This window comes from Plectropomus leopardus, chromosome 17 (genome assembly GCF_026936395.1).
Source record: "Plectropomus leopardus strain MGB_pleo_1.0 chromosome 17, ASM2693639v1, whole genome shotgun sequence".
NCBI classification, from domain to species: domain Eukaryota; kingdom Metazoa; phylum Chordata; class Actinopteri; order Perciformes; family Serranidae; genus Plectropomus; species Plectropomus leopardus.
Window position 1 is genome coordinate 11,250,088 of NC_142192.1, and position 20,457 is coordinate 11,270,544.

At 38.8% G+C, this 20,457-nt stretch overlaps 1 protein-coding gene across 3 annotated transcripts in view; it reads left to right on the top strand.

The window, feature by feature from the left end:
• ripor2 (RHO family interacting cell polarization regulator 2) overlaps window positions 1-20,457 on the top strand; it is a 120,734-nt gene that overhangs the window by 43,370 nt on the left and 56,907 nt on the right. For all 3 annotated transcript variants that reach the window (XM_088090273.1, XM_088090272.1, XM_088090274.1), the window contains exons 2-6: window positions 11,105-11,225; window positions 16,047-16,202; window positions 16,500-16,578; window positions 17,941-17,964; window positions 18,364-18,417. In XM_088090273.1, coding sequence (XP_087946399.1) covers window positions 11,105-11,225; window positions 16,047-16,202; window positions 16,500-16,578; window positions 17,941-17,964; window positions 18,364-18,417 — 434 coding nt within the window. The remainder of the gene's footprint in view (window positions 1-11,104; window positions 11,226-16,046; window positions 16,203-16,499; window positions 16,579-17,940; window positions 17,965-18,363; window positions 18,418-20,457) is intronic.

The following is a 20,457-nucleotide window of genomic DNA, read 5'->3' on the forward strand; positions in this document are numbered from 1 at the left end:
TTATGTTGATTGTTATTTAACTCGGTGGTAAGGTTTTTTTTTTTTTTTTCATCATTGCAAAATTCCTTCCAGACCAAATCTAGAGCTTGTCACCTTCTCCTCTTTATGAACCTTTCTTTGATTGATGCTTTGTTCTTCGGTATTTTGGTGAAAGTTTCTCTTTTCCTCCAAAGAGGGTTAATGACAACAGATCTAAAATTTCGTTGTAACTGTTTTAAGTGAGTCATCAGTTACTTTGTCTTGGCCATGTGTCAATTCGTTGTTTTTGTCATTCATTTGCATTCCTTCGCGAACTTTCCGTCATTGTGGCCACTCAGAAAGACTGTCACAAAGAGGAATTGTTCACATCTGTAGAGATGACTATTGACTGAGCTATGGATTCTTTTTGTACCTGCGGTATCGTCGCCGCATACCTGCACCACACAGGATGTGTTGAAATTTCTGTGCTGCCCATTGTCTCTTTTGTGTGTTTTGTCTGTGCGATGGGATAGCCGAAACCATGAGCTGGTGACACTTCGTCTTTAGTCAGAGAGTAAAAATGTTATTTATCATCCTACAGGTGACAGAGTGCAGGTGTCTGCAGCCATAACAGGGTCTCTTTACTCAGGTTCAAAGCTTTTGGTGAATTCCTGACTGTCAACAGGTCAAGTTATTTACAGCGTCTCCCTCTGTTTGTGTTTGTACTTAAACTGGTCAAGTTATTTACAACATCCTCCTCTGTGTGTTTACAAATGCTTGTTCTGGATGACCAGAGGTAGTCTATTGCATTTGTGGGTCAGGTTAATTGAGGAGGTTGTTTTCTAGGTTTTGTGTTGTAAACAGTCTCAACAAACTCACACATACACAGAAACTGCTCAGTTAATTGCCTATAGGAAGCATTAGCCGTGTGATGCTAACACGTTCACTGTGTGTGCAGTTGGGCAAACTTACAAGTTTTCCTGGCGCTCACTACAAACAATAGACTCTGTGGTGTAATAAAGTTGTGTGCGTTGTATTTAAGACCAAAATGAGTGAAACTATAACAATAGCTTACCATACGCCTCCCCATTCACATTATGTATATTGAATGAAGTAGTCTACTGGTATTCATATCTTTTAAAGATGGTTTCGTTTGTTTTTTTTTAACTGATATCCAGCTATAATTTATTCTCTAATTATCATATTATTCTTATTACTGTTATTACTATATATACTATATTATTACTCTGTCCGATATGACTAACATGTTGGGGAACAGCAGATACAAAGCAACATTATCGCTCATTTGGAGTCTTCTTTATGTCCACCGTGTAAATGTTCGTCCAGTATCCCCTCTCCTTACATCTCTGTTCTCTGGTCTCTACTAATATGGAGAAATATCTTCTAAGTCACCACATCTGTGTGTTGTGTGGTGCTGAGCAGGTAGTTCACAGTAGGCTTAAAGATGTTTATTAGAGAATAGCTGCCTGCTGAGGGTGAACCATAATAATAAAATTGCAGATTTGAGAACCAAAACAATGAGCTAAAAGATGCTAAAGGTTCATAGAGTTGAGGGAAACTGGCAGCAACACCTTTCATATTCACATTGTCTTTGAATCCATTGTTTATATTAAAATATTGATAATAGCAGCTTTAATTTCCTGCCTCTCACATAATGAATATATATGACAAACTCTTGATCTGTTCGATCAGTCAAAGTGTTCTGCTAGCAGTGAGCTGACTATTCTGTGAAAAATCCTTATTATTAAACATGTTTCATTGCCACCACCTTTTCTTGTCCTTTCAGCACCTTTTTCTGAGAAGCCTCTTAGTCGAGATGAATAAGCACTCCGTGCTCAGGAGTAACATGCACTTCTCAGCACCGAGGATAATGACGCCCTCTTTAACTTGTGTGATATTGCCTTGTAAAAGTACCTTTAAATGGCTAGATCCTGAAGTCGGTTAAGAAGCAATATCACTATTTTACTGCCGTATAGGACTGTAGAATCACATTTGCACGTGTACCGCTCTGGTGTCACCTTTCATAAACATAACTGGGTTTGAGATTACGTGGCTGTGTGTGCTCTGCAGGGAGATTTGTTAATGCTGTATGCTTTACCTGCAGGGAACTTTGGATTTAGAACATGTACTTTCCAAAATGGTCAACAGGTTAGTGGGACAGGAGATGAAAGTGGGATTAAAACATTCTGCCTTTCATCTCAAAATTAATCTTATACACTTTATGCATGCATGGAATTATGTCGACAGCCTGTAATCTGCAAAGTGTTGAAATTTCAGTATGTCTTGCTGCAGGTCTTAAATTTTAACTTCCTTTTTTATGAGGGAATATTGAAGAAAACTTCTGATTTGCATGCAATGGGTTATAATCCGGGTTTCAACGGTCATGGAAAACCTGAAAAAGTCATGGAATTTCACAATAACATTTTCCAAATCTGGAGCAGTCATGGAATTAGTAAAAGACAGTGGAAGCTTTGGAAAAATCATTGCTATATGTTGGGTTATAAATGAAATGACATTTATATGACCTAATGGTGAATTTATTTTCTGTAGCTGATGACGTAATAGCACTTATGTGTCAGCAGGTTTTATTTGTTCATCACAAATGTTTCTCCTCCTCGCCCGTCATATCTGCCCACGAGGCATGTCAAATGATTTTTTTTAAGCACTTTTGGCTAAGGGGTGGGCATATAACTTTTAATGACTGTATTTTGTATTTATTTTACTGCCGATTTTTAAAGAACACACGCCTTCCGCAGGTTTGGAAAGCATGTTTTAAAAGATTTTGCCGTTTTTTCTTCTCCTTTTTCTGTTCTTTTTTTTGTGTCATTTTTGTTTGTTTTTTTGATGTTTTGTTTGTTTTGGCAAGTACTAAAGATTCTTTAGTATTTTTTTTCTTCTTTCCAATATAAAAATGGCAGATTTCTCGTATTATTCATAAAGATTTTATTCTTAAAGTTTGTTTTTTTTTAATTTCTTTCTTTTTTGCATACATTTGGCATTTTTTTTATACAACATATGGCCATTTTTAAATTAATTGATTTATTTTTATTTTGTTTTTTATTTTTAAGAAAACAGGTTTCGAAGGAATTTTTTCTTTTAAAAATTACCAAAAATTACGGCATTTATCTCAGCCAGAAACTGTGAAAACATAAATTATCATCGAACTTTCAAATTATCGACATTCCTTGAATACATCATTGGGTTGCTCAAATTATGTTTGAATAGAGTTTGAATCTTACATGTTTGGAAATTGCCAGGCAATTAGGTCAAGAAAAAAAAGGGTCCTTGGAAAGTCATGGAAAAGTTGTGAAATTTTGTCCATGAAAATATTGTTGGAACCTTGTATAATTTAATGTGAGCATGCCATTGGGGACCAAAGTGAAGCTACTTTAGTTACTTAAAGACTGTGTTTGAGACACTACAGATGTAACAAGCAGCAAAACAAAGCTCTGTCAGGTCTCCTCACTCTTTTCAGTTTTGAACAGGATTACAGGGAAAGAAAAAGACAGAAACAATGCAGTATGTTTTGGCTCGGTGATGGCCGCCTGCAGCCAGTTTTAGTCCAGTTTGGAGCGGCACCAGCACTTCCCCTCCTCACTGAACCAGTTCAAACAGACATGAACTTGCATCAGGGATAACTGAGCAGCTTTCAGACACGCGCTTGCAACCTGCAGGGTGTGTTGGAACATGTTAGTCCATTTCCAGTCATATGTAAACAGTATATCATGACTATAATCTCATGGATTTGTTCTGTTTCAACAGAGGACCTGATTGTTTGTATGTTTTAACCAGACTGCTGCATCTGTTTTTACACGTCTCTCCTGTCAAATCTCTCCTCATCTCGAGGCTGCCTTTATTCTCTAATTTCTTCCTATTTATATCTGCACTTCCTGCCACATTAAAAACAAAGAAACAAAATTAGAAAGGAAAAGCAGTTTAAGGACGCTTTTGATGACATTTTAAGCAGCATCTGTAAAAGATCTGAATATAAAAAACGCTTTTTTTCCAAATGAAGGATTGATGCTTTAAAAGCCTCGGCCCTGTAACACGAGGGCGTGTGTCCTACTTCTTGGCAGTTGGCTCATAACCGTTGTTTTACGTAACGCACTTCATCCCATTTTGTCTGCTGTTGCCATGGTGAGGCTAATTTATACAGGCATTAAGAATTAGGCTCCTGTTCTTAACATGCACTATGGGCGGATGCTGTTTTTTTAATTATAAATACACACTCATGAACACAAATTAAATGGGTGCCCGCGCACACGCACACACACACACACACACACACACACACACACACACACACACACACACACACACACTAACAGAGGGTGTGTATGATTATGTGCATGCAGCTATTAGTGTTTTTGGTTGAGACTCCTGTGTAAAAGAGGAGAGGGAGGTGGGCACAGTGAGCAAAGCAAGAGTTTTGTGCAGCAGCACTAGTGCAGATAAAAAAGTCAGAGTTTTTTACATACACTGAATAATCAAAATATTAGACACATTCCTGATGTTAAGTTGCATCCTACTTTGCATATTTTCACTGTCTTAAAATTCTCCTAATCTCTGTCTCCTCTTTTGTTTGCTACAAACTCAAAAGAAAAAAAAGCGATTACTGATAAAAAGAAATCAGCAAGAGCTTACCTCATCAGTGTGCTTCATGGAAAGAGAAAATGCTTATTTTACAGTATAGGTTTGGATAAAATGAGAGTGAGAAGCAGAGTGAGTTGCGAGAACAGAAGAAACAACAAACAATGGAAGACAATGAGTCATTCTGTCATTGAGGAGGAAACAGGAGGTGACCTCGGTGGGAGAAATGTTTGGAAAAATCAATTCTGCGTCACCCGAACACAAACTCCCCAAACATGAATAAAAGATCCAAAAGATGACAAAATCAAAGTCATATTATGTGTTTCTTTGGCGAATATTTGAATCTGTGGTTGTTTGAGTGCTAAAAGAAAGCTGCTCTGTGTCCAGTGTCACTGTGCAACATTTTCCTTGCTTGCTTGCACTGAAACAGAAAGTAATGCATCACATAACTGCTTAATTAGAAAATTAGTAAAATGTCATACAGCAAAGGTAGACTTGCAGAAACTTTTGTTAGTTGACCTCTTATGTTTATTCTTTCACTTATTTTAAGTTTTGTCAAACTGAGCCTTTGCTAAGTCCCGCCCTTGAACATGGACTGGCCAATCATTGTGTTGTATTGGTGAGCGCCAACCATGGTAAGACAGATATGTGGCTCTCATGCATTACTAATTCATTTTCAGGCTGGTTTTGTGGATTTTGAGGTAGTCATGGTTAAACGTTTCCGGGGGACATGTAATAATGACACGTGTTACCTGAAGAGGTTCGAAGTAAATTTAAGATAAATGCTATAAATTACGTTACAAAGTAATCGCCAGTTGATTTAGTGCTTTGATTTTTACACTGTGATCTGTAGGCTTTGGCTTTGATCGTTTTCTTTGATTTTTTTCTCTGCTCAGTCAGTTTGACATCATGGATATATCCTTCAAATTCATAACGTAAACCCTTCTGTCTGCTTCTTTCTGAGATTGCTTTTCGTTTTTTCCAAAAACTCAATAAAATACAAGCTGGTTCTGACAGCTTGACGGACCATCAGCAGTTAACCATAAAGGGGCTGGGCTCAGCGAAAAGTCACTTTTGACTGAAACATTTCCTAAAGTCGAGCCAAATTCCTTACAAAATATGACATTAAATCCTCCATGAATATTCATGAAAACAGCACTTTTTCAGATTTGGTAAACCAAAAAGGATCCCTTAAATGTTATTTTCCAATTTTTACAATACAATTCTGTCACACATTTTTACATCAAATTCAACAAAAGATTTTCTCCAGCTCTGCTCACATGTCTACAAGAGAAATAACACATAATAAAAGAAAAAACAGCAGCTTAATGATGGATTAGTAAAAAGACGTCAGACATCATTTTACAAGATAGAGTCATCCTTAATTGTATCCACTGGAAAAAACAAAAACACCATGGAACTGTTCATTAGGAATGCCATTGGAATACATGAACTGTTATTTATGGCAACACATTCTCAGAGCGCAAAGCGTACTCTGGGCACAGATGGAGCAGTAGAACGTCAGATGCGGTACAAGTGAAATTTAATCGTTAATTTCTCTGGGTCTAAAAGTTTGCATTCACACTCTTTTGCAGCAGCTGCTTCTCTCATCCATAAATCTGATCTGATAAGCTCTGACCAGATCAACGCATTGCTTATCCACTTAAACTCTGCAAACTGCTGCTGAGGAGAAAAGAACTCATGAAAGTTTATTTATAAAGGGGACACAGAAAGATAAAAAAGGGACAACCATACACACACTGATCAGGCTTTATTAGGCTAGTGCTGCCCTATTACTCTGCATGACTTAAGGAAGAAATGTGTGACAAGATAAGTGCAGACCAAAAGCAAATATGAGACAGGACTTGTACTTAAAAATAGCACGCCAGCCGTTTGGCAGTATTTTGGATCTGAGACAATGTGGCATGACCACAGGTGCTTGTGCAAGTCTGACTCAAGAACTGAGTACACTTTAATGTCTTTGACTGTCTAATAACTGACTTTCACAGGTGATATTGTTTTCTAGTGATATACAACAATGTTATCGCATATCACATCAGTCACATGACCCTCATCTTGCAGTTCATAGTGGTCCATTGAGAGGTTCCTCAGATGCTCTGTCATGCCACATACACTTATCCAGTCTGTTCCTTAGCACTACCGACAGCACTCAGAGCAAACACACACATGTGCACACGCTTGCACGCACACACCGTCAGGGTGGGACTAATGCATTAATGCACATGGACCTTGGAGAACAAATAGCAAATTGAGATTACATCACATGTTCTGCTCTCTCAAGCCAGCCCCCCTTTACCAAAGTGTCTGTGTTACTGTGTCTGTGTGTCTGTCTGTGTGTGTATCATTTGTCCACTCTTTGCCAGCTTGCTGCTCAGCATACTGATCAATCTAATGCTCACATGCTCCACAAAGACACACACTCTCACACCTCGTCGAGGGGCATTTAAGGCTGTTAGCATGTGAGTGCCAGAGAAAAGAGACCAGTGAATGGACTGAATGGCGGCTGTATTCAACACGGGTTAGTGGCTGGCACCAAACCAGAACACACTGCGAGAGTTGGCATTGTTGTTCCTGTTCTGAAAGGCTCTTTAGACGAGATGAGCGGTGACACTAAGAGGTGCAGAGGAAGGGTTTTTATGATTCAGTGACTGAACTCAACTCTTTGTGTGTGTGTGTGTGTGTGTGTGTGTCTTTATGTGGGGACCATTAATTTAAAGGTGGAGTTTGCTCCCAGCTTGCTGAGGCTGTGAAAGGTTTTGGGAAAATCCTGCAGCCTGTTAGTGAGTGTGCATGTTTGGCATACCACTCATGCCAAAATGTGTCCCGCAAAACACTTAAGAGTAAAAACAGACTGTTTTCTATAAGTAAATGTAAAATATGTAAGTCTTAAACCAATAATGGAAATTCCCAGAAGTCAATATAACATGCTCAGATAAGGGATGCAGTGGTATACTGGATTCAAAGTATAATAATAATAATAATAATAATAATAATAATAATAATAATGAATAATAATAATAATAATAATAATAATAATAATAATAAATAATAATAATAATGATTATTATTATTTCTGCTTGACAGAACAGCTGAAATTAAAAAGGTATTTGCTTTGTTACTGAGGGAGTAAAGAATTGTATCTTTTATTTTTTAAAATAAATAACGCATCACTTATCCAGCAGTGGATGGGCGAGTCCCTGATAAATGAATGTAGGACAAACACTGAAACCATCTCATATTGCCCCTGCCTCACAGTCAGCATTAGTCGAGTGAGTACGCTGTGTAACTCTAAAAATGAAGCTATCCTCCCTGTTTGAATTGTGTGAGGGCTGTTAATTCACATCTGTTCTCTGCTGACAGTCAGTGCTTTAATTCCCTCAGGTCCTCATCATGGGGAGATCTACCTTCTTGTACCATTTGGGAACATCAGAGTATTGAAAGGACTTGAAACTAAACAGTTTATACCATCTGGTATCATTACGTGCAGTTTTTAGTTTTCAAGTGTCCACATTCTCTGGTCCTTTGTCTAATTCTGCTGGAAATCTTTGGGAAAAGGCTGAAGTGCAGGGAACAGTGTCCATTACCCAGAAAGCATTAGGTAACAAAATGTACTGTGTATCATTTACCGCCCACTGCTCTTCTTTTAGGAGAGTGAGTCAGAAAGTCACAGAGATGAACATTACCAGGCAGAAAACTGCTGTTGAGCATCCAGATACCGAAATGGACCAAAATGCATCAGAGCATTTGGGAAAATTGCTTCTGCCTCCCACCAACTGTAGTTAGGAAGAGGCCACAATGATATTTACTGAATATTGTTTTCAGACGTGGGAGTAAAACAGGTGTACATGTTAAAAGCAAGCCCCAAGTCTTAACCTTAAAGTATAAAGCAAGTCCTAATCTATTGTGGTTAGAATCAAGCTAGTCATTGTGCAGGTCAAGCAACTCATGAGTCAAGACATGAAATTGTGATGGCCTAGTTAAACATGATCTTTTGAGTTAATCAAGTTTAAAAAATCGAACATAATTTATCGTTTTCTAGAAAGATGCTAATATTTAATTTAAAAAAAGTCCTTTGTCAAGTGTAAGTCAAGTGTCAAGTCATAAATACCAAGCCAAAGTTGAGTCTCAAATTTGCAACTTAAGTCTGACTCAAGTCAAGTCATATGACTTGAGTCCCCTAACTTTGATTGTATTTCAGCTCAATCATAATATAATGAAATGATCGCATAAAGTGGATCCAGAAAATCTCTTTTTTTTTTTTTTTGCAATTTTTGCAGTATTAATACTATAGTGATATTGATTTAAACCATATTCCACAATTCAAATGAATATTGTATACTTTTTTATAGATAAACCACTAGTTCATAAAACCAAGCAAGGTATTTTTGGCTACATCGAATCTATCAAATCAGACTGTGCTGTATCAAACCAAAACATCCATCCAGCCCTTGGTCCTGATGATTCATTTACTGAGTCACAGCCATCAGTATCTTCAGTGTTAAAGTGAGCTAGCTGCTATTAATAGCTTTAACAGTATCAGTCTCATCAGCCTATTGTCCCCCTGCCACAAAACAAGGCTCTAATCTTTCCACCGGCCCCGTGCTGGGTCTTTGTGTAACTCTGTGTCCGTCTCAAAGACCAAAGGAAGGGGTATCAGGTTGCTCAATCGCTTGTAGCACTGAGGTGTCTGTGGACAGAGGTTGTGTGTGTGCATGCATGTTTGCATTTGTATGACAGAATGAGCGCCCCACACAGGTTGTCAGTCCTCTGTAAGCCCCAAAAAATAGAGTGACACAAAAATGTATCGTTTTGCTCGTCACTTGGCCTTTCAAAGTTGTTCTTCTGGTAACGCTGTGCGACAGTTTATCTTGTTTGTGTGAGGACAAGAAGCAGACATACAGAAGAGCTGAACACTGAGGCTTCAGAGGCTGATTCCTTGGCTCGTCACTGGAGTTTAATTTGATTTGACAAATCTATCTCTCTCCTCCAGGCATTAGTGTGTGCACCATACTTCTCCATTAGCTCAGCTGTGAGAGATGCAATTCTACAGTGTTTACAGTCGTCACACTGTTCACACTGAGATCAGCATGTTGGTTAGCTGAGCTAAAATTTCTTGTTTTGGGGTTTATTTTGGGATCCTTTTATTTAAAGGGATGCTTTAAATAAGTGATGAAGAAAACTGTTTTTCTTAAGGGTGCTGATTTGAATCATCAGTCAGAGACTGTTGAGACGACTGAGATTCTTCAAGTTGAATTAATTAATTATTATTAATTATTTTTCCGTGTGTTCTTCATTCACCATGAAGGCAAATAAGAAAAAAATGAATTTTCTTTGAAAATTAAGCGTAATATGGGGTGAGTAATTGAAATATAAATGATCATTTTGTTCTTGAAGTATTCCTTTGAGCTTCGCAGGTGCATGAGGCCAGAGATTGCTGTGGCACTGTTGGCAGCCTGCCGTGACTCACTGAAAGTAGAAACACTGAATTTTAAAGTGACACTGACAAAAAAGAAAGTGTTTAATAAGGTCAGTATTGTCCCTAAAATTGCAGCAGAGAGATCCATCACTTCTTTGTCTGTTGTTAAACAAGTGTAAATATTCACTGAACTGCCCTTTAAGTTTAAGTGCCAACCTGCTGCTTTGTCCATGATCTGGACAAAATCTCAACAAGCAAGCTGAAACTTTGATTCAGTTATCTTAGTAGATTCTTGCCTGCGGGCACTTCATTTCTGCTACATCATCGTCTGATAGCTGTACATGGACGTTTCTGTCTATTTTCAGCTCGTTCCCCAAGTGTCTGCGTGAACCACGTTGCATTCCACATCAGCTTAAAAAAAGCTTGAAATCTGACAGGCTGCTGCTGCTAAAAATAGAGACTCTGTGATAAAAGATGTCTTAACTATAAGGGAAGCTGATTAGATAGCTCCGCCATATGATGGCCTGGATTGGTTTTTCCTGGGAACACATAAATTAGATTTGAAGAAGGCAAACATGCCCTTTAAAGCTACAGCAGATCTGTGGTGCAGAGTGAAAGTAGTGACTTCTGCTTCTGCTCCATTTTAAAACAGCTGTCCGTCTGATGACTTTTTAGTGGTCGAGCTCTTAATTCAGGTAGAAAATATGCACAAACAAGTAATAGAAAGTGACATGAGTCGTGTTTTGTGACACCTGCCGGAGGAAGGAAAACAGTAACATTTGCGGTATGTTTGCAGTTGTGTGGTGACAGGTAGGCCAGAATAGTAAAGACAAGTTAGTGCAGGCTTTGAATGCTGCTCATCCACATCCCACATGGCAAGCTTTACCAACAGTGCCTACTTTGTTCTGCGTTGCACAATGCTCCCTGCACTCTAATTAACCTTTCTGTCGACACAGTTTGGGTGTTAATTGAGTTCCTACAATGCTTTTGTTGCACTCGTGATGTATTACTTACCCTAATCCTCAGTCCGTCGCTCAGCATCCAAATATTGTCAAAGGATCTGTATGTAATGGATTTGTGTGTCTGTCTTTTCTCCAGGAGTGTCGTCCCGCGTCCCGGAGATCATGGCGGCCGGCACCCACTCCCCAGGAGGGCCCAATGGTATAATCCGGAGTCAGTCCTTCGCCGGCTTTAGCACGCTACAGGAACGGCGCTCTCGGTGAGTCTTTAAAATGTTAATCTTTGGTTAGACGATGTTACCCATTACTAAACTGACAATAAAGGTCAAGGTGGCAAATTGATTTCTCACAGCAAGGATTAACGTATCATGTCCTCAGAAACAGTGATGATTTTGGAGGTGAGCTGTTAATGATCACTATTTTACTATGAAAACATTTAAGTGGGTCATCAAGTGAATTGTTCACTTTAGATCAGGCTTTAAAGGGTTGTTTCATCAATATGGTGTTCTTAATGTAATATGACACAGGCTTGCTGTCAAAGCAGTAATTGAGGGACATTTTTCAAATTTGGCACAAATGTTAACTTGGACTCAAAGATGAACTGATTAAATTTTGGTGGTCAAAGGTCAGTGTCATTGTGACCTTGCTTCTGTATGTTTAGTTCATCAAATCACACCAAACAGAAGGTAGAATATTTAGCTTAATCTCTAATTTAAGCAGAGACAGCTAGTCCCATGGCGAGATGTAGATGTTTACACACTTAATGTCTCTCTCACATGCACCCTTCCTACTGGTGTCCCCACATTTATCAATACTCTGTGTTGCAAAACATGAAGCCTCAGTGGTTTTAGACAAGTCCAAAGGATACAGACTACTAATAGTGGATGAGATGTGATTGAGGCTCACTCAGCAACGGGAGATCGGGGACTGCTCTGCTCACTTCTTCACAGAGACATGGTTAACCCCTAACATCCCAGATCAAGCTATTGCACTGGATGGGCAGACCTTGTTGGGAGCCATAAGGACACAAGACTCTGATGCAAATTCAAAAAAAGCACTGCAGGAATTATATGATGCCATCAGCAGCAACCAGATGGACTCATCCTTCAACTCCAAAGATGTAGCAGGATTAAGGACAATGCAATTTTTGTTTAAAAAATAACCAATAAATCTACCTTCTACCTTCTAATAGAAAAAAAGAATAATAGGAATACTGAGAGGAAAAAGGTACTGAATGTTAGAAGTCAACCTGTGTTAATGACATGGTGCAAATATTTATATATTATATGTAATGTTGTTTGTTTTGCTTCTTTTTGTTTTGTTGTGGAGACGTGATTATAGAGGTCACTGCTTTCGGCTGCACCCTGACCAATAGAACAGAACAGTACAGTACAGGAAAAGTACTGTAATAAGATTAAACATAATCAATAAAACTTGGTGCCCAGTTTTTACTGCTTGCTAGTTTGATGTTTGGTTGTAAAATGTCTACATCACAGTAGCCAGCCCTTGACTCAAACATCACTCACACACAAAGAAGGAATTTACTAAATCAATAATCACCGTCCAACTTTCAGCGAGCCACAGCAAGTCTCACAATCCCGTAAAGGAACTGAATTCTTAAGTGATGATCAGCACCCTGTTGCTTAACCACACAGCAAACTGAAGTTTCATGGCAATTATTTTATTCATAGCCACAAGTTGGTTTTCAGAAGTTAGAGATCGCTGAAGTTCGTGTGAGATATTATCTGTGTTCCTTCCTCTTTGACTCATCTGTGATGGCTGTCGCTGCGACACAAGACAAAGCGCTCTCACACACAGAAATATCTCTTACAGTCTTAGAGTTTTGGCTATCCACGCCTGGTCCTCCTCAGCAGCCCCGGTCCTGCTGAGAGAACCTATTTGAAGACGCTGTTCTGTCTCTTTTCTCTGTGCTCAGGCAGTGAATGGGGTAATTGGCTGGAATGACTCGGGTGTGTGGGCGACTGACAGCAACTGACAAGTTACCATTCTGATAATGAGCGAGGTGGAAAGCTGCAGAGATGTGGCTTCTGAGGCCACTGGAGTGTGTTACTGTTACTGAGCAAGGGCTTGCCATGTGTGTGCCCATGTGCAAGTTTTGTGTGCATTTCCACATGCATGCATGCTGGAGACTTTCTGTCACAATTATAAGTCAGTATGGCATTGTGTTAGCATCTATGTGTGTGTCTGTGTGTGTGTCCCTTCTACACTGCAGCTTGCGTGACCCCAAGGCTACGCAGCGCTCTCATTCAGCGCTGCCCTACATTCGTGGTAGCTTAACTTGTGCTGCAAGACGTGGCACGTTCCAACTTGTCGAGCGCTGGAATTGCTTGTCGCTGTGTCCCTGAGATGACTCTGGGATCGTTTCATTAAGTCTAGGGAAATGTCATTTGTCAGCTAAATCTGTAATGGATTTACAAGCTGATATTTGCATGAGTGGGTAGGATGAGTTTGACCCAAAATGGGCTGATGTGCAGAGAGAGAGGATGGATGTTAGGTGGCTATACTGTGGAGAAAATTAGGCTTTTTTTTCTTCTATATTTGAACATGAAAACTAGGTTTGGACATAATGCTGACACCATCTCTGAAGGATAATCTCTGAATCATTTTAAGTGAGTACTTAAGGAAAAATGCCAAATATTAACAGATTTTAGCTTCTTAAATGTAAAAATGGGCTGCTCTAACGTGTTTTACATGATAATAAGACGAATAGGTTGGGGGGTTACAATGCTAGTCAGACAAGACAAGCTACTAAAAATTTCTTTCACTTTTTTTCTGACTACAAGACTGATCATTTAATTTAAAACAAATTGATAATGAAAAAAATTGCATCCCTGCTTGGGCATCAAATATCAAGGCGTCAAAAAAATTATCAGCATGTCGATACATCAGGTTTGCACATTTATAGAATGGTATCAATTAGTCAGTTGAAGGATTAATTCACTCCTAAATGATCTGTTTATCAGTTACCCAATGTTACATTGAATTTGTAAAGAAAACTTAGTTTTTCTTGCAAGCCTCCTGAGTGAACAAAGAATCCAAAAATGTAGAAATCCTGAAAATTCTTGATGAATTCAAGTCAGAGGGGTCCATGTTTAACAACCGCAAAACTATATCAAAACATTCATTTACTTTCTTTTACGCAATTTGTGCAGTATAATACAAGATTCATTCATCCAGTCGTATGCTCAGTACTTCAAACAGACAAAGTCACCAGACTCCATTAACAAAAACAGTGATTTTACATTGCAGAATACACAAGTTGCTGGTCTACCACAGCCTTGATTGTTAGTTTTTTAAATATTGTTCTGTGACTGTTTTGAATCTGAATTATCCGTTCAGGTCACCAAATTTACACAATGACAGAGTGATAAAGGCACTGGTAGACCAGCAACTCCCATATTCAGTGAGGTAAAATTGCTGTTTTTGTTAATGGAGTCGGGCTTTGAAGCAAGCTTAGATACATTTCAGTTCAGTTTTTAAGAGTTAGGTTTTTGTGAATGTTCATGTGTCTGGCAAGTACTGAGCAAATGACTGGATAAACAGGGCTTGGATTATACTGCACAAGTTGCATGAGAGTTTTGCTGTTGTTAAAGCCATTCCCAGTTACTTCAATTCATCAAGAATTTTCTGCATTTTCGGATTCTTCATTTATTGTGGAGGGATGCAGGAAAAAAAGCTTTCATCAGGGATTCAGCATAACACAGGTTGAGTAGATAATATACTGGTGGTCATTTGGGGGATAAGGTGTTCCTTTAAACACTTAGTCAATTAAGAGAAAACTAATTCATAAGAAAATAAGCAACTTTGAAAACAATTTATTGTTAGGGTCCTTTTTCAATCACAATACAAACAAAAGTTGGGAATCCAACAGTTGGTCAAACAAAACAACACTTATGTTGAAGTGATGGAATTTCTCATTGTTTTCTGATATTTTAAAGCCCAAACAATAGATTAATTGAAAATGTAATCAGAAGATAGAATTAAAATGACCAAAATCTTTAGTTGCAGTCCTAAAATTCTGCACTAATATGATACATTGTAAGGAGGCCTGCGTTGTGTGTGTTACACAAATATATCAACTGATGAACTCTTTTTAACTCCTTCCACATTTGTTGGCTTCCTCCCTTGAGTCAGGCACACTGCTGTTTGTCTGTGGGGAAAAGAGCAAAGAGCGCTTGAATGTCATTGAATGCCGGGAGTGTGATTGTGCCTCAGTGTGTTTGTTAGTTCACTCCAGCAGAAGATAAATGACAGCCTTACACAGGTCAAACACGGAGAGTGGGGGGTGAGAGGGGCATGTTCACATATGTTCACAGATTCGTGATTTAGCACGCTACTGTGACTGATGGAGACGTTCACCTCAGAGGTTATGCTGCAAGTTTTGCATGTTTGAAAGGTTTCTCCTGAGTGATATGTAGGCTAAATGTGTCAGTCCTGTGTGACCGAGTTGTCTTGGTTTGAACAGACTTGATGAGTCCTCTCCATCAGACAGATGAGATGAATTCATGCTGAGATCGGCCCCAGGGCATGTTCAGCATGCTGTAAAAAAAACAGGAATCTTATCCAAAGGTACATCATTATTACAGGCAGCGGCAGGCCTTTTCATCTGAAATACTTTGGAGATCTCATGTTAAATAGTTAATATGAGATGTAATGTTGTGTCTGCATGAGTTACTCTGAACAAGGGCTTTCTTACACCCCCCAGACAAAACTTTTGGAACTACAGTTTTCATATGTGTATACCTCCATGCCTGTAATAGCTGTGTCCAGAGGCATTAAGTTTTAGGGTTGTCCATTTGTCAGTATGTCCATACGTCCATACTATTCTCAAGATCATCATATTCTTGCGAACCCAGTATTTCACAAACACCTTGAGAAAATTTAATCAAATTTGACACAAACATTTACTTGGACTGAACAATGAAGTGGTTAGATTTTGGTCGTCAAAGGTCAAGGTCACTGTGACCTTGCATCCGTCTCATTCTCATGAGTGAGTGTGTTTGTGTGTGTGTGTGTGTGTGTGTGTGTGTGTGTGTGTGTGTGTGTGTGTGTGTGTATAGGTGTAACTCGTTCATGGGGAACTCTGCGGTGCAGAAGAAGCCTCAGTCCAAGCCAAAGAAGCCCCACCTGTCAGGACACAAGGGAGGCAGCAGCTCCAGAGAGCCGCAGCCCAAAAGACTGGAGGAGGTTTACAATGCACTCAAACAAGGCCTGGAGTGAGTAACCCAAATACACTCATACTTTGTACACAAACTTCATAAATTAAAGCAACACAAATGTCTTCCTTTTTAATGCGTAAACTAAGCTAATGTAATCATTTCCTTAAAGTTTGGTTTCAGTCTTAATCTGTTTCTTTAATGTGTACATTTATAGCCTGTTTGAGCCTTTTGACATGTTTTTCTGCTGCATGTATTTACATAACTGCACAAATGTTTATATACTAGTGTGTTTATATTGTTGACATTATATACATGTTATTTTCATTAAATGTTTTCCCTTTTTGTCCCATATAGTGAGTATCTTGAAGTTCATCAAACAGAGCTCGACAAACTTACATCTCTGATGAAGGACATGAAGAGGAACTCTCGTCTGGTGAGAAGCTAATGTCCATTAATTAACATACAAGCAACATTTTAGTCACATCTTAAGGAATAGTTTGACATTTTGGTAATTACACGTTTTACACTTTCTTGTCAAGAGTTAAATGAGATTGCAGCAATTTTCATTACTGTCCTGTAAATACACACATGCAGCCAAGAGGCAGTTATCTTAGCTCAGCATAAAGACTTGAAACAAGGAAACAGCTAGCCTGGCTCTGTTTGAACGTAACAATCTCAGCCTACCAGCCTGTCTTGTTTGTTTAAAGGTCCAGAGTGTAGGACTGAGGGGCACCTCTTGGCACGAGTGGAAAATAATATTAATATCTCAAAAAAGCCTTTAAAAAGCCTTTAAACCCTTTCTTTAAATTTCACAGGAACGTCCTCTTGGACCTACCGATAAACTGATTTGATTTTAGAAGTCAAAGGTCATGTTCAGTGTGATCTCACAAAACATTTTTTTTTTTGCTATAACTCAATAGTTTATACACTAATTATGACAAAATTTAGCACAAATGTATAATAGGATGTAATGATAAAGTGATGATCCTATATCCAAAATGCCAAATGTCAGCTTCACTGTGACATCATAATTTTCTACAAAAACACTTTTCTGGCTACTTAACACCAGATCTCAGGCACAGAAGGGAAGACATTTGCCTCAGATACTGAATCAGTGACTCTAATCTTGGGCCCATGCCTTGCCCATGGGAGAGGTTTCAGATCTGTAACCTCACCGCCAGATGCCCCTAAATCCCCCACACTGGACCTTTAAGCAATAAAGAATTTCAAACAATTAAGTGTATAAATGAAGATTTAGAGCTTTTGGAGATGCTGATGGGCAGATTTTTTTTTTACTTTGGAAGAGAGCCGAGTAGCTTTTGCAGGGATACTACTGTAATCAATCTGATATTTTGTGTACATTCATGAGAATGCAACTTAGTCTCCGAAAGAGAAAGAAATAAGTGTATTTCCCAAAATGTCAAAGTATTCCTCTAAAGGCTAATGTTGGTTACATCATGTGTGCAGAATTATTGTTTTTTTGTATCTTACAAATATCTGCATAAGATAAACAAATGTTTTGGCAGCTTTGATTGCTTTAGATCTCTTCAATTTTTAATTTTAATAATATTGAATCACATACAGTAATAAAACATTGACATTGGAATCATGGATTTGTTACAGTAGTCAAGGCTGCCACTGTAGAGGGTGTTAAATAGGTTCTTTTTTAAGCCAGACAACTATAGTCTGCTTTGCATTTCTTAAACAGCCTCAGCCATCCTGTCCCTCAGTACTAACGGCGTGATTTTGTGTGTGTGTTTTTGTGACTGTGTGTGTGTGGGTTTTCTCTTTCCAGGGAGTGCTGTACGATCTTGACAAGGTGAGTTGATGGAGGGGAGGGTCTGCTGTAACAACTGCTCCAAGTTTGGTGTGTGGTGGGGGGGAAATCTTTGATGTAAAAGAAGAAAAAAACAGCTAAAGGCAGCAGAAAAGAGAGAGGAGGGACAGAGTGGAAAAGGGTTTGAGGGACAAAGCAGGAAAAAGGATGAAAGAGAAAGAAAGTGTGTGATGGGACAGGAGAGACAGCTTGAGAGGGATTAGCTGTGAGATATTTGCATCTAACAACAACAGATACCATTTAGTTTAACACATTTGCCAACTCGTGATATACATTTAATGATCATCAGTGATCACAAATGTCACTTTCTTTAACTGGCACGTGAAGTGTGCCTCATTATATCCTGTAGTATTGACATACAAACGCTCTGTCTTTCTGCAGCAAATGAAAACCATCGAGAGGTACATGAGACGTCTGGAGTTTCACATGAGCAAGGTAAGAAATGATGGGATGGATTCATATCAGCAAATGCTTTGAATATATCCATCACAAGACAAGTTGTTTCTTTTGAGGCTGATTTGTTTTCTGCATTTGGAAAGCATTCATCAAGTGGTGATGAAAATTTCACATCTAAATACCTCCTTTCACCTTAAACCTCTCCACATCTCCAACACCCACACAGTCACAGTGCTGGTGCATATTCTCATAAAACAATCATTTTAAGAGAGGCATTTTGGGAAATCTGCTTATTTGCTTTTTGGTGGATTGTCAGTGGTGGGTAAAGTATATGGATGTTTAAAGAAAGAACTGGAAACAGTGTTAGACATAATGCTCAGCAAATTCATAAGAAAGGTGCTCAGTGTCGCATAAAGTCGAATAAGCTCAATTTTCACGGTATAAAATTACCCAGATCTTCCGCATTGTTGGGCTCACAGAGCAAGCACACTAGAAACTTTCGACGGCAGAGCAGCTTACATCCGGGTTATCCCTCTCGAAACTTAAATGTGAGGATACAAAGATTTAATCTCATGGCTCTTCTAGACCTCAGAAAAGTTGTCAAACTGAATGGATCAAATCCCTATCGTGAATTGAGTCATCTTGCAGGGATAGGGACACTCACATAAATGTTTCCACTGACTAACAGTCTCTCTCACAATTCAAGTCTATGGTATAACGTATTTATTGGCCCAATAGCACAACTTAACCGACCCAGAAGTTGTAATTCTAAATCCCATTTGGCCACTATGTTAAATTGGCTTCAGAGTCCAGAACGGTTCTTTGTGGCTTGTTAAAATAACAAAAGTCTATACTAAAAAAAACAGCACTTGTTGATAAATTTTAAAACCTTTTTGAATGAAGTACAGCAGGTAAGCTAATCAGTCAAATAAGGATTGCCTTCCATTAACTTAATTTCCTTATCAAAACATCAAAGATTGACGTTACACTTGAAAAATTAACTTAAATTAATTTAGGGGATTCAGCCTTACTCTGTCTGAAGGAAAAAAATCCACTTAGCACAGTGATTAAAATGTTTCTCTTACAAAACAAAAGTGTAAGAATGACAATATCTTGGCTGTGCAGTAACACCAGCACGCCAGGTGATTAGCTGAGTATAAACACTAGAAACAGAAAACAAGTAGGAGTGAAAAAAAAAAGAGATTTGCCTCCAGCACATTTTAAAAGCTTTTGGGTTTTTTTGTACAAATTAAACTAACCAGAAATAATGTGTTTATTAATGAGCTTTAGAGGTGCTGGCAGGGACATTGTGTCACCCTTGGACGGAGCCAGTGGTGGTTCAGGCACATTTGGTGCCCTTTTTATTTATGAAACAACCTTTAATGTAACCTTTCACATGAAAACGTTGTTTTTTTTATCTAACTGCTTCAAATTATACATACTTTTTTACTTTAAATAATACCTTATATTCCCTTTCTAATATCTTATATGTTGCTGTGAAAATATCAGGCTAGCTGTTTTCCCCTGTTTCCAGTTTTCATGCTAAGCTAAGCTAACCAGCTGCTGGCTGTAGCTTCATATGATATCAGGGGCTGTTCACATGGCAACAGTTCTTGCATGAAACATTAAACTTTTTTGCAGCTTAACCTTTTGTTCACACGACACCAGCGTTTTGGTAGGGTGAGAACGCAAACTTTTGAAACTGGGTTCCAGAGTGTCATTTTTTCGAAAACGCCGTCCCTTCTGTTGCCATGCAAACTGGCAATGCGCCGATCCTGTGAGAACAGTGTCACGCATGCACATCACATTTCAGACAAAAAGCCATGTGCATGTAGGAGGAAAACAATAACAACAATGGTGGACTACCGAGCTGTGTTCGTGCTGCTGACTCTACTGAGTTTATTAACGCTGTTGGTTCCTGTGCGTGCATTTGCAGTCGTCTTTTTGTTGGTTTATACACCGCTCTGTAGAAGAACGCCTCTATGTACATGCACGTGGTGTTCCCCTATGGTGCATCATTACAAAGTTACACTGCCAGCTACTGGCCTGGCGTGCATACTACTACATTTTTGGTTGTTT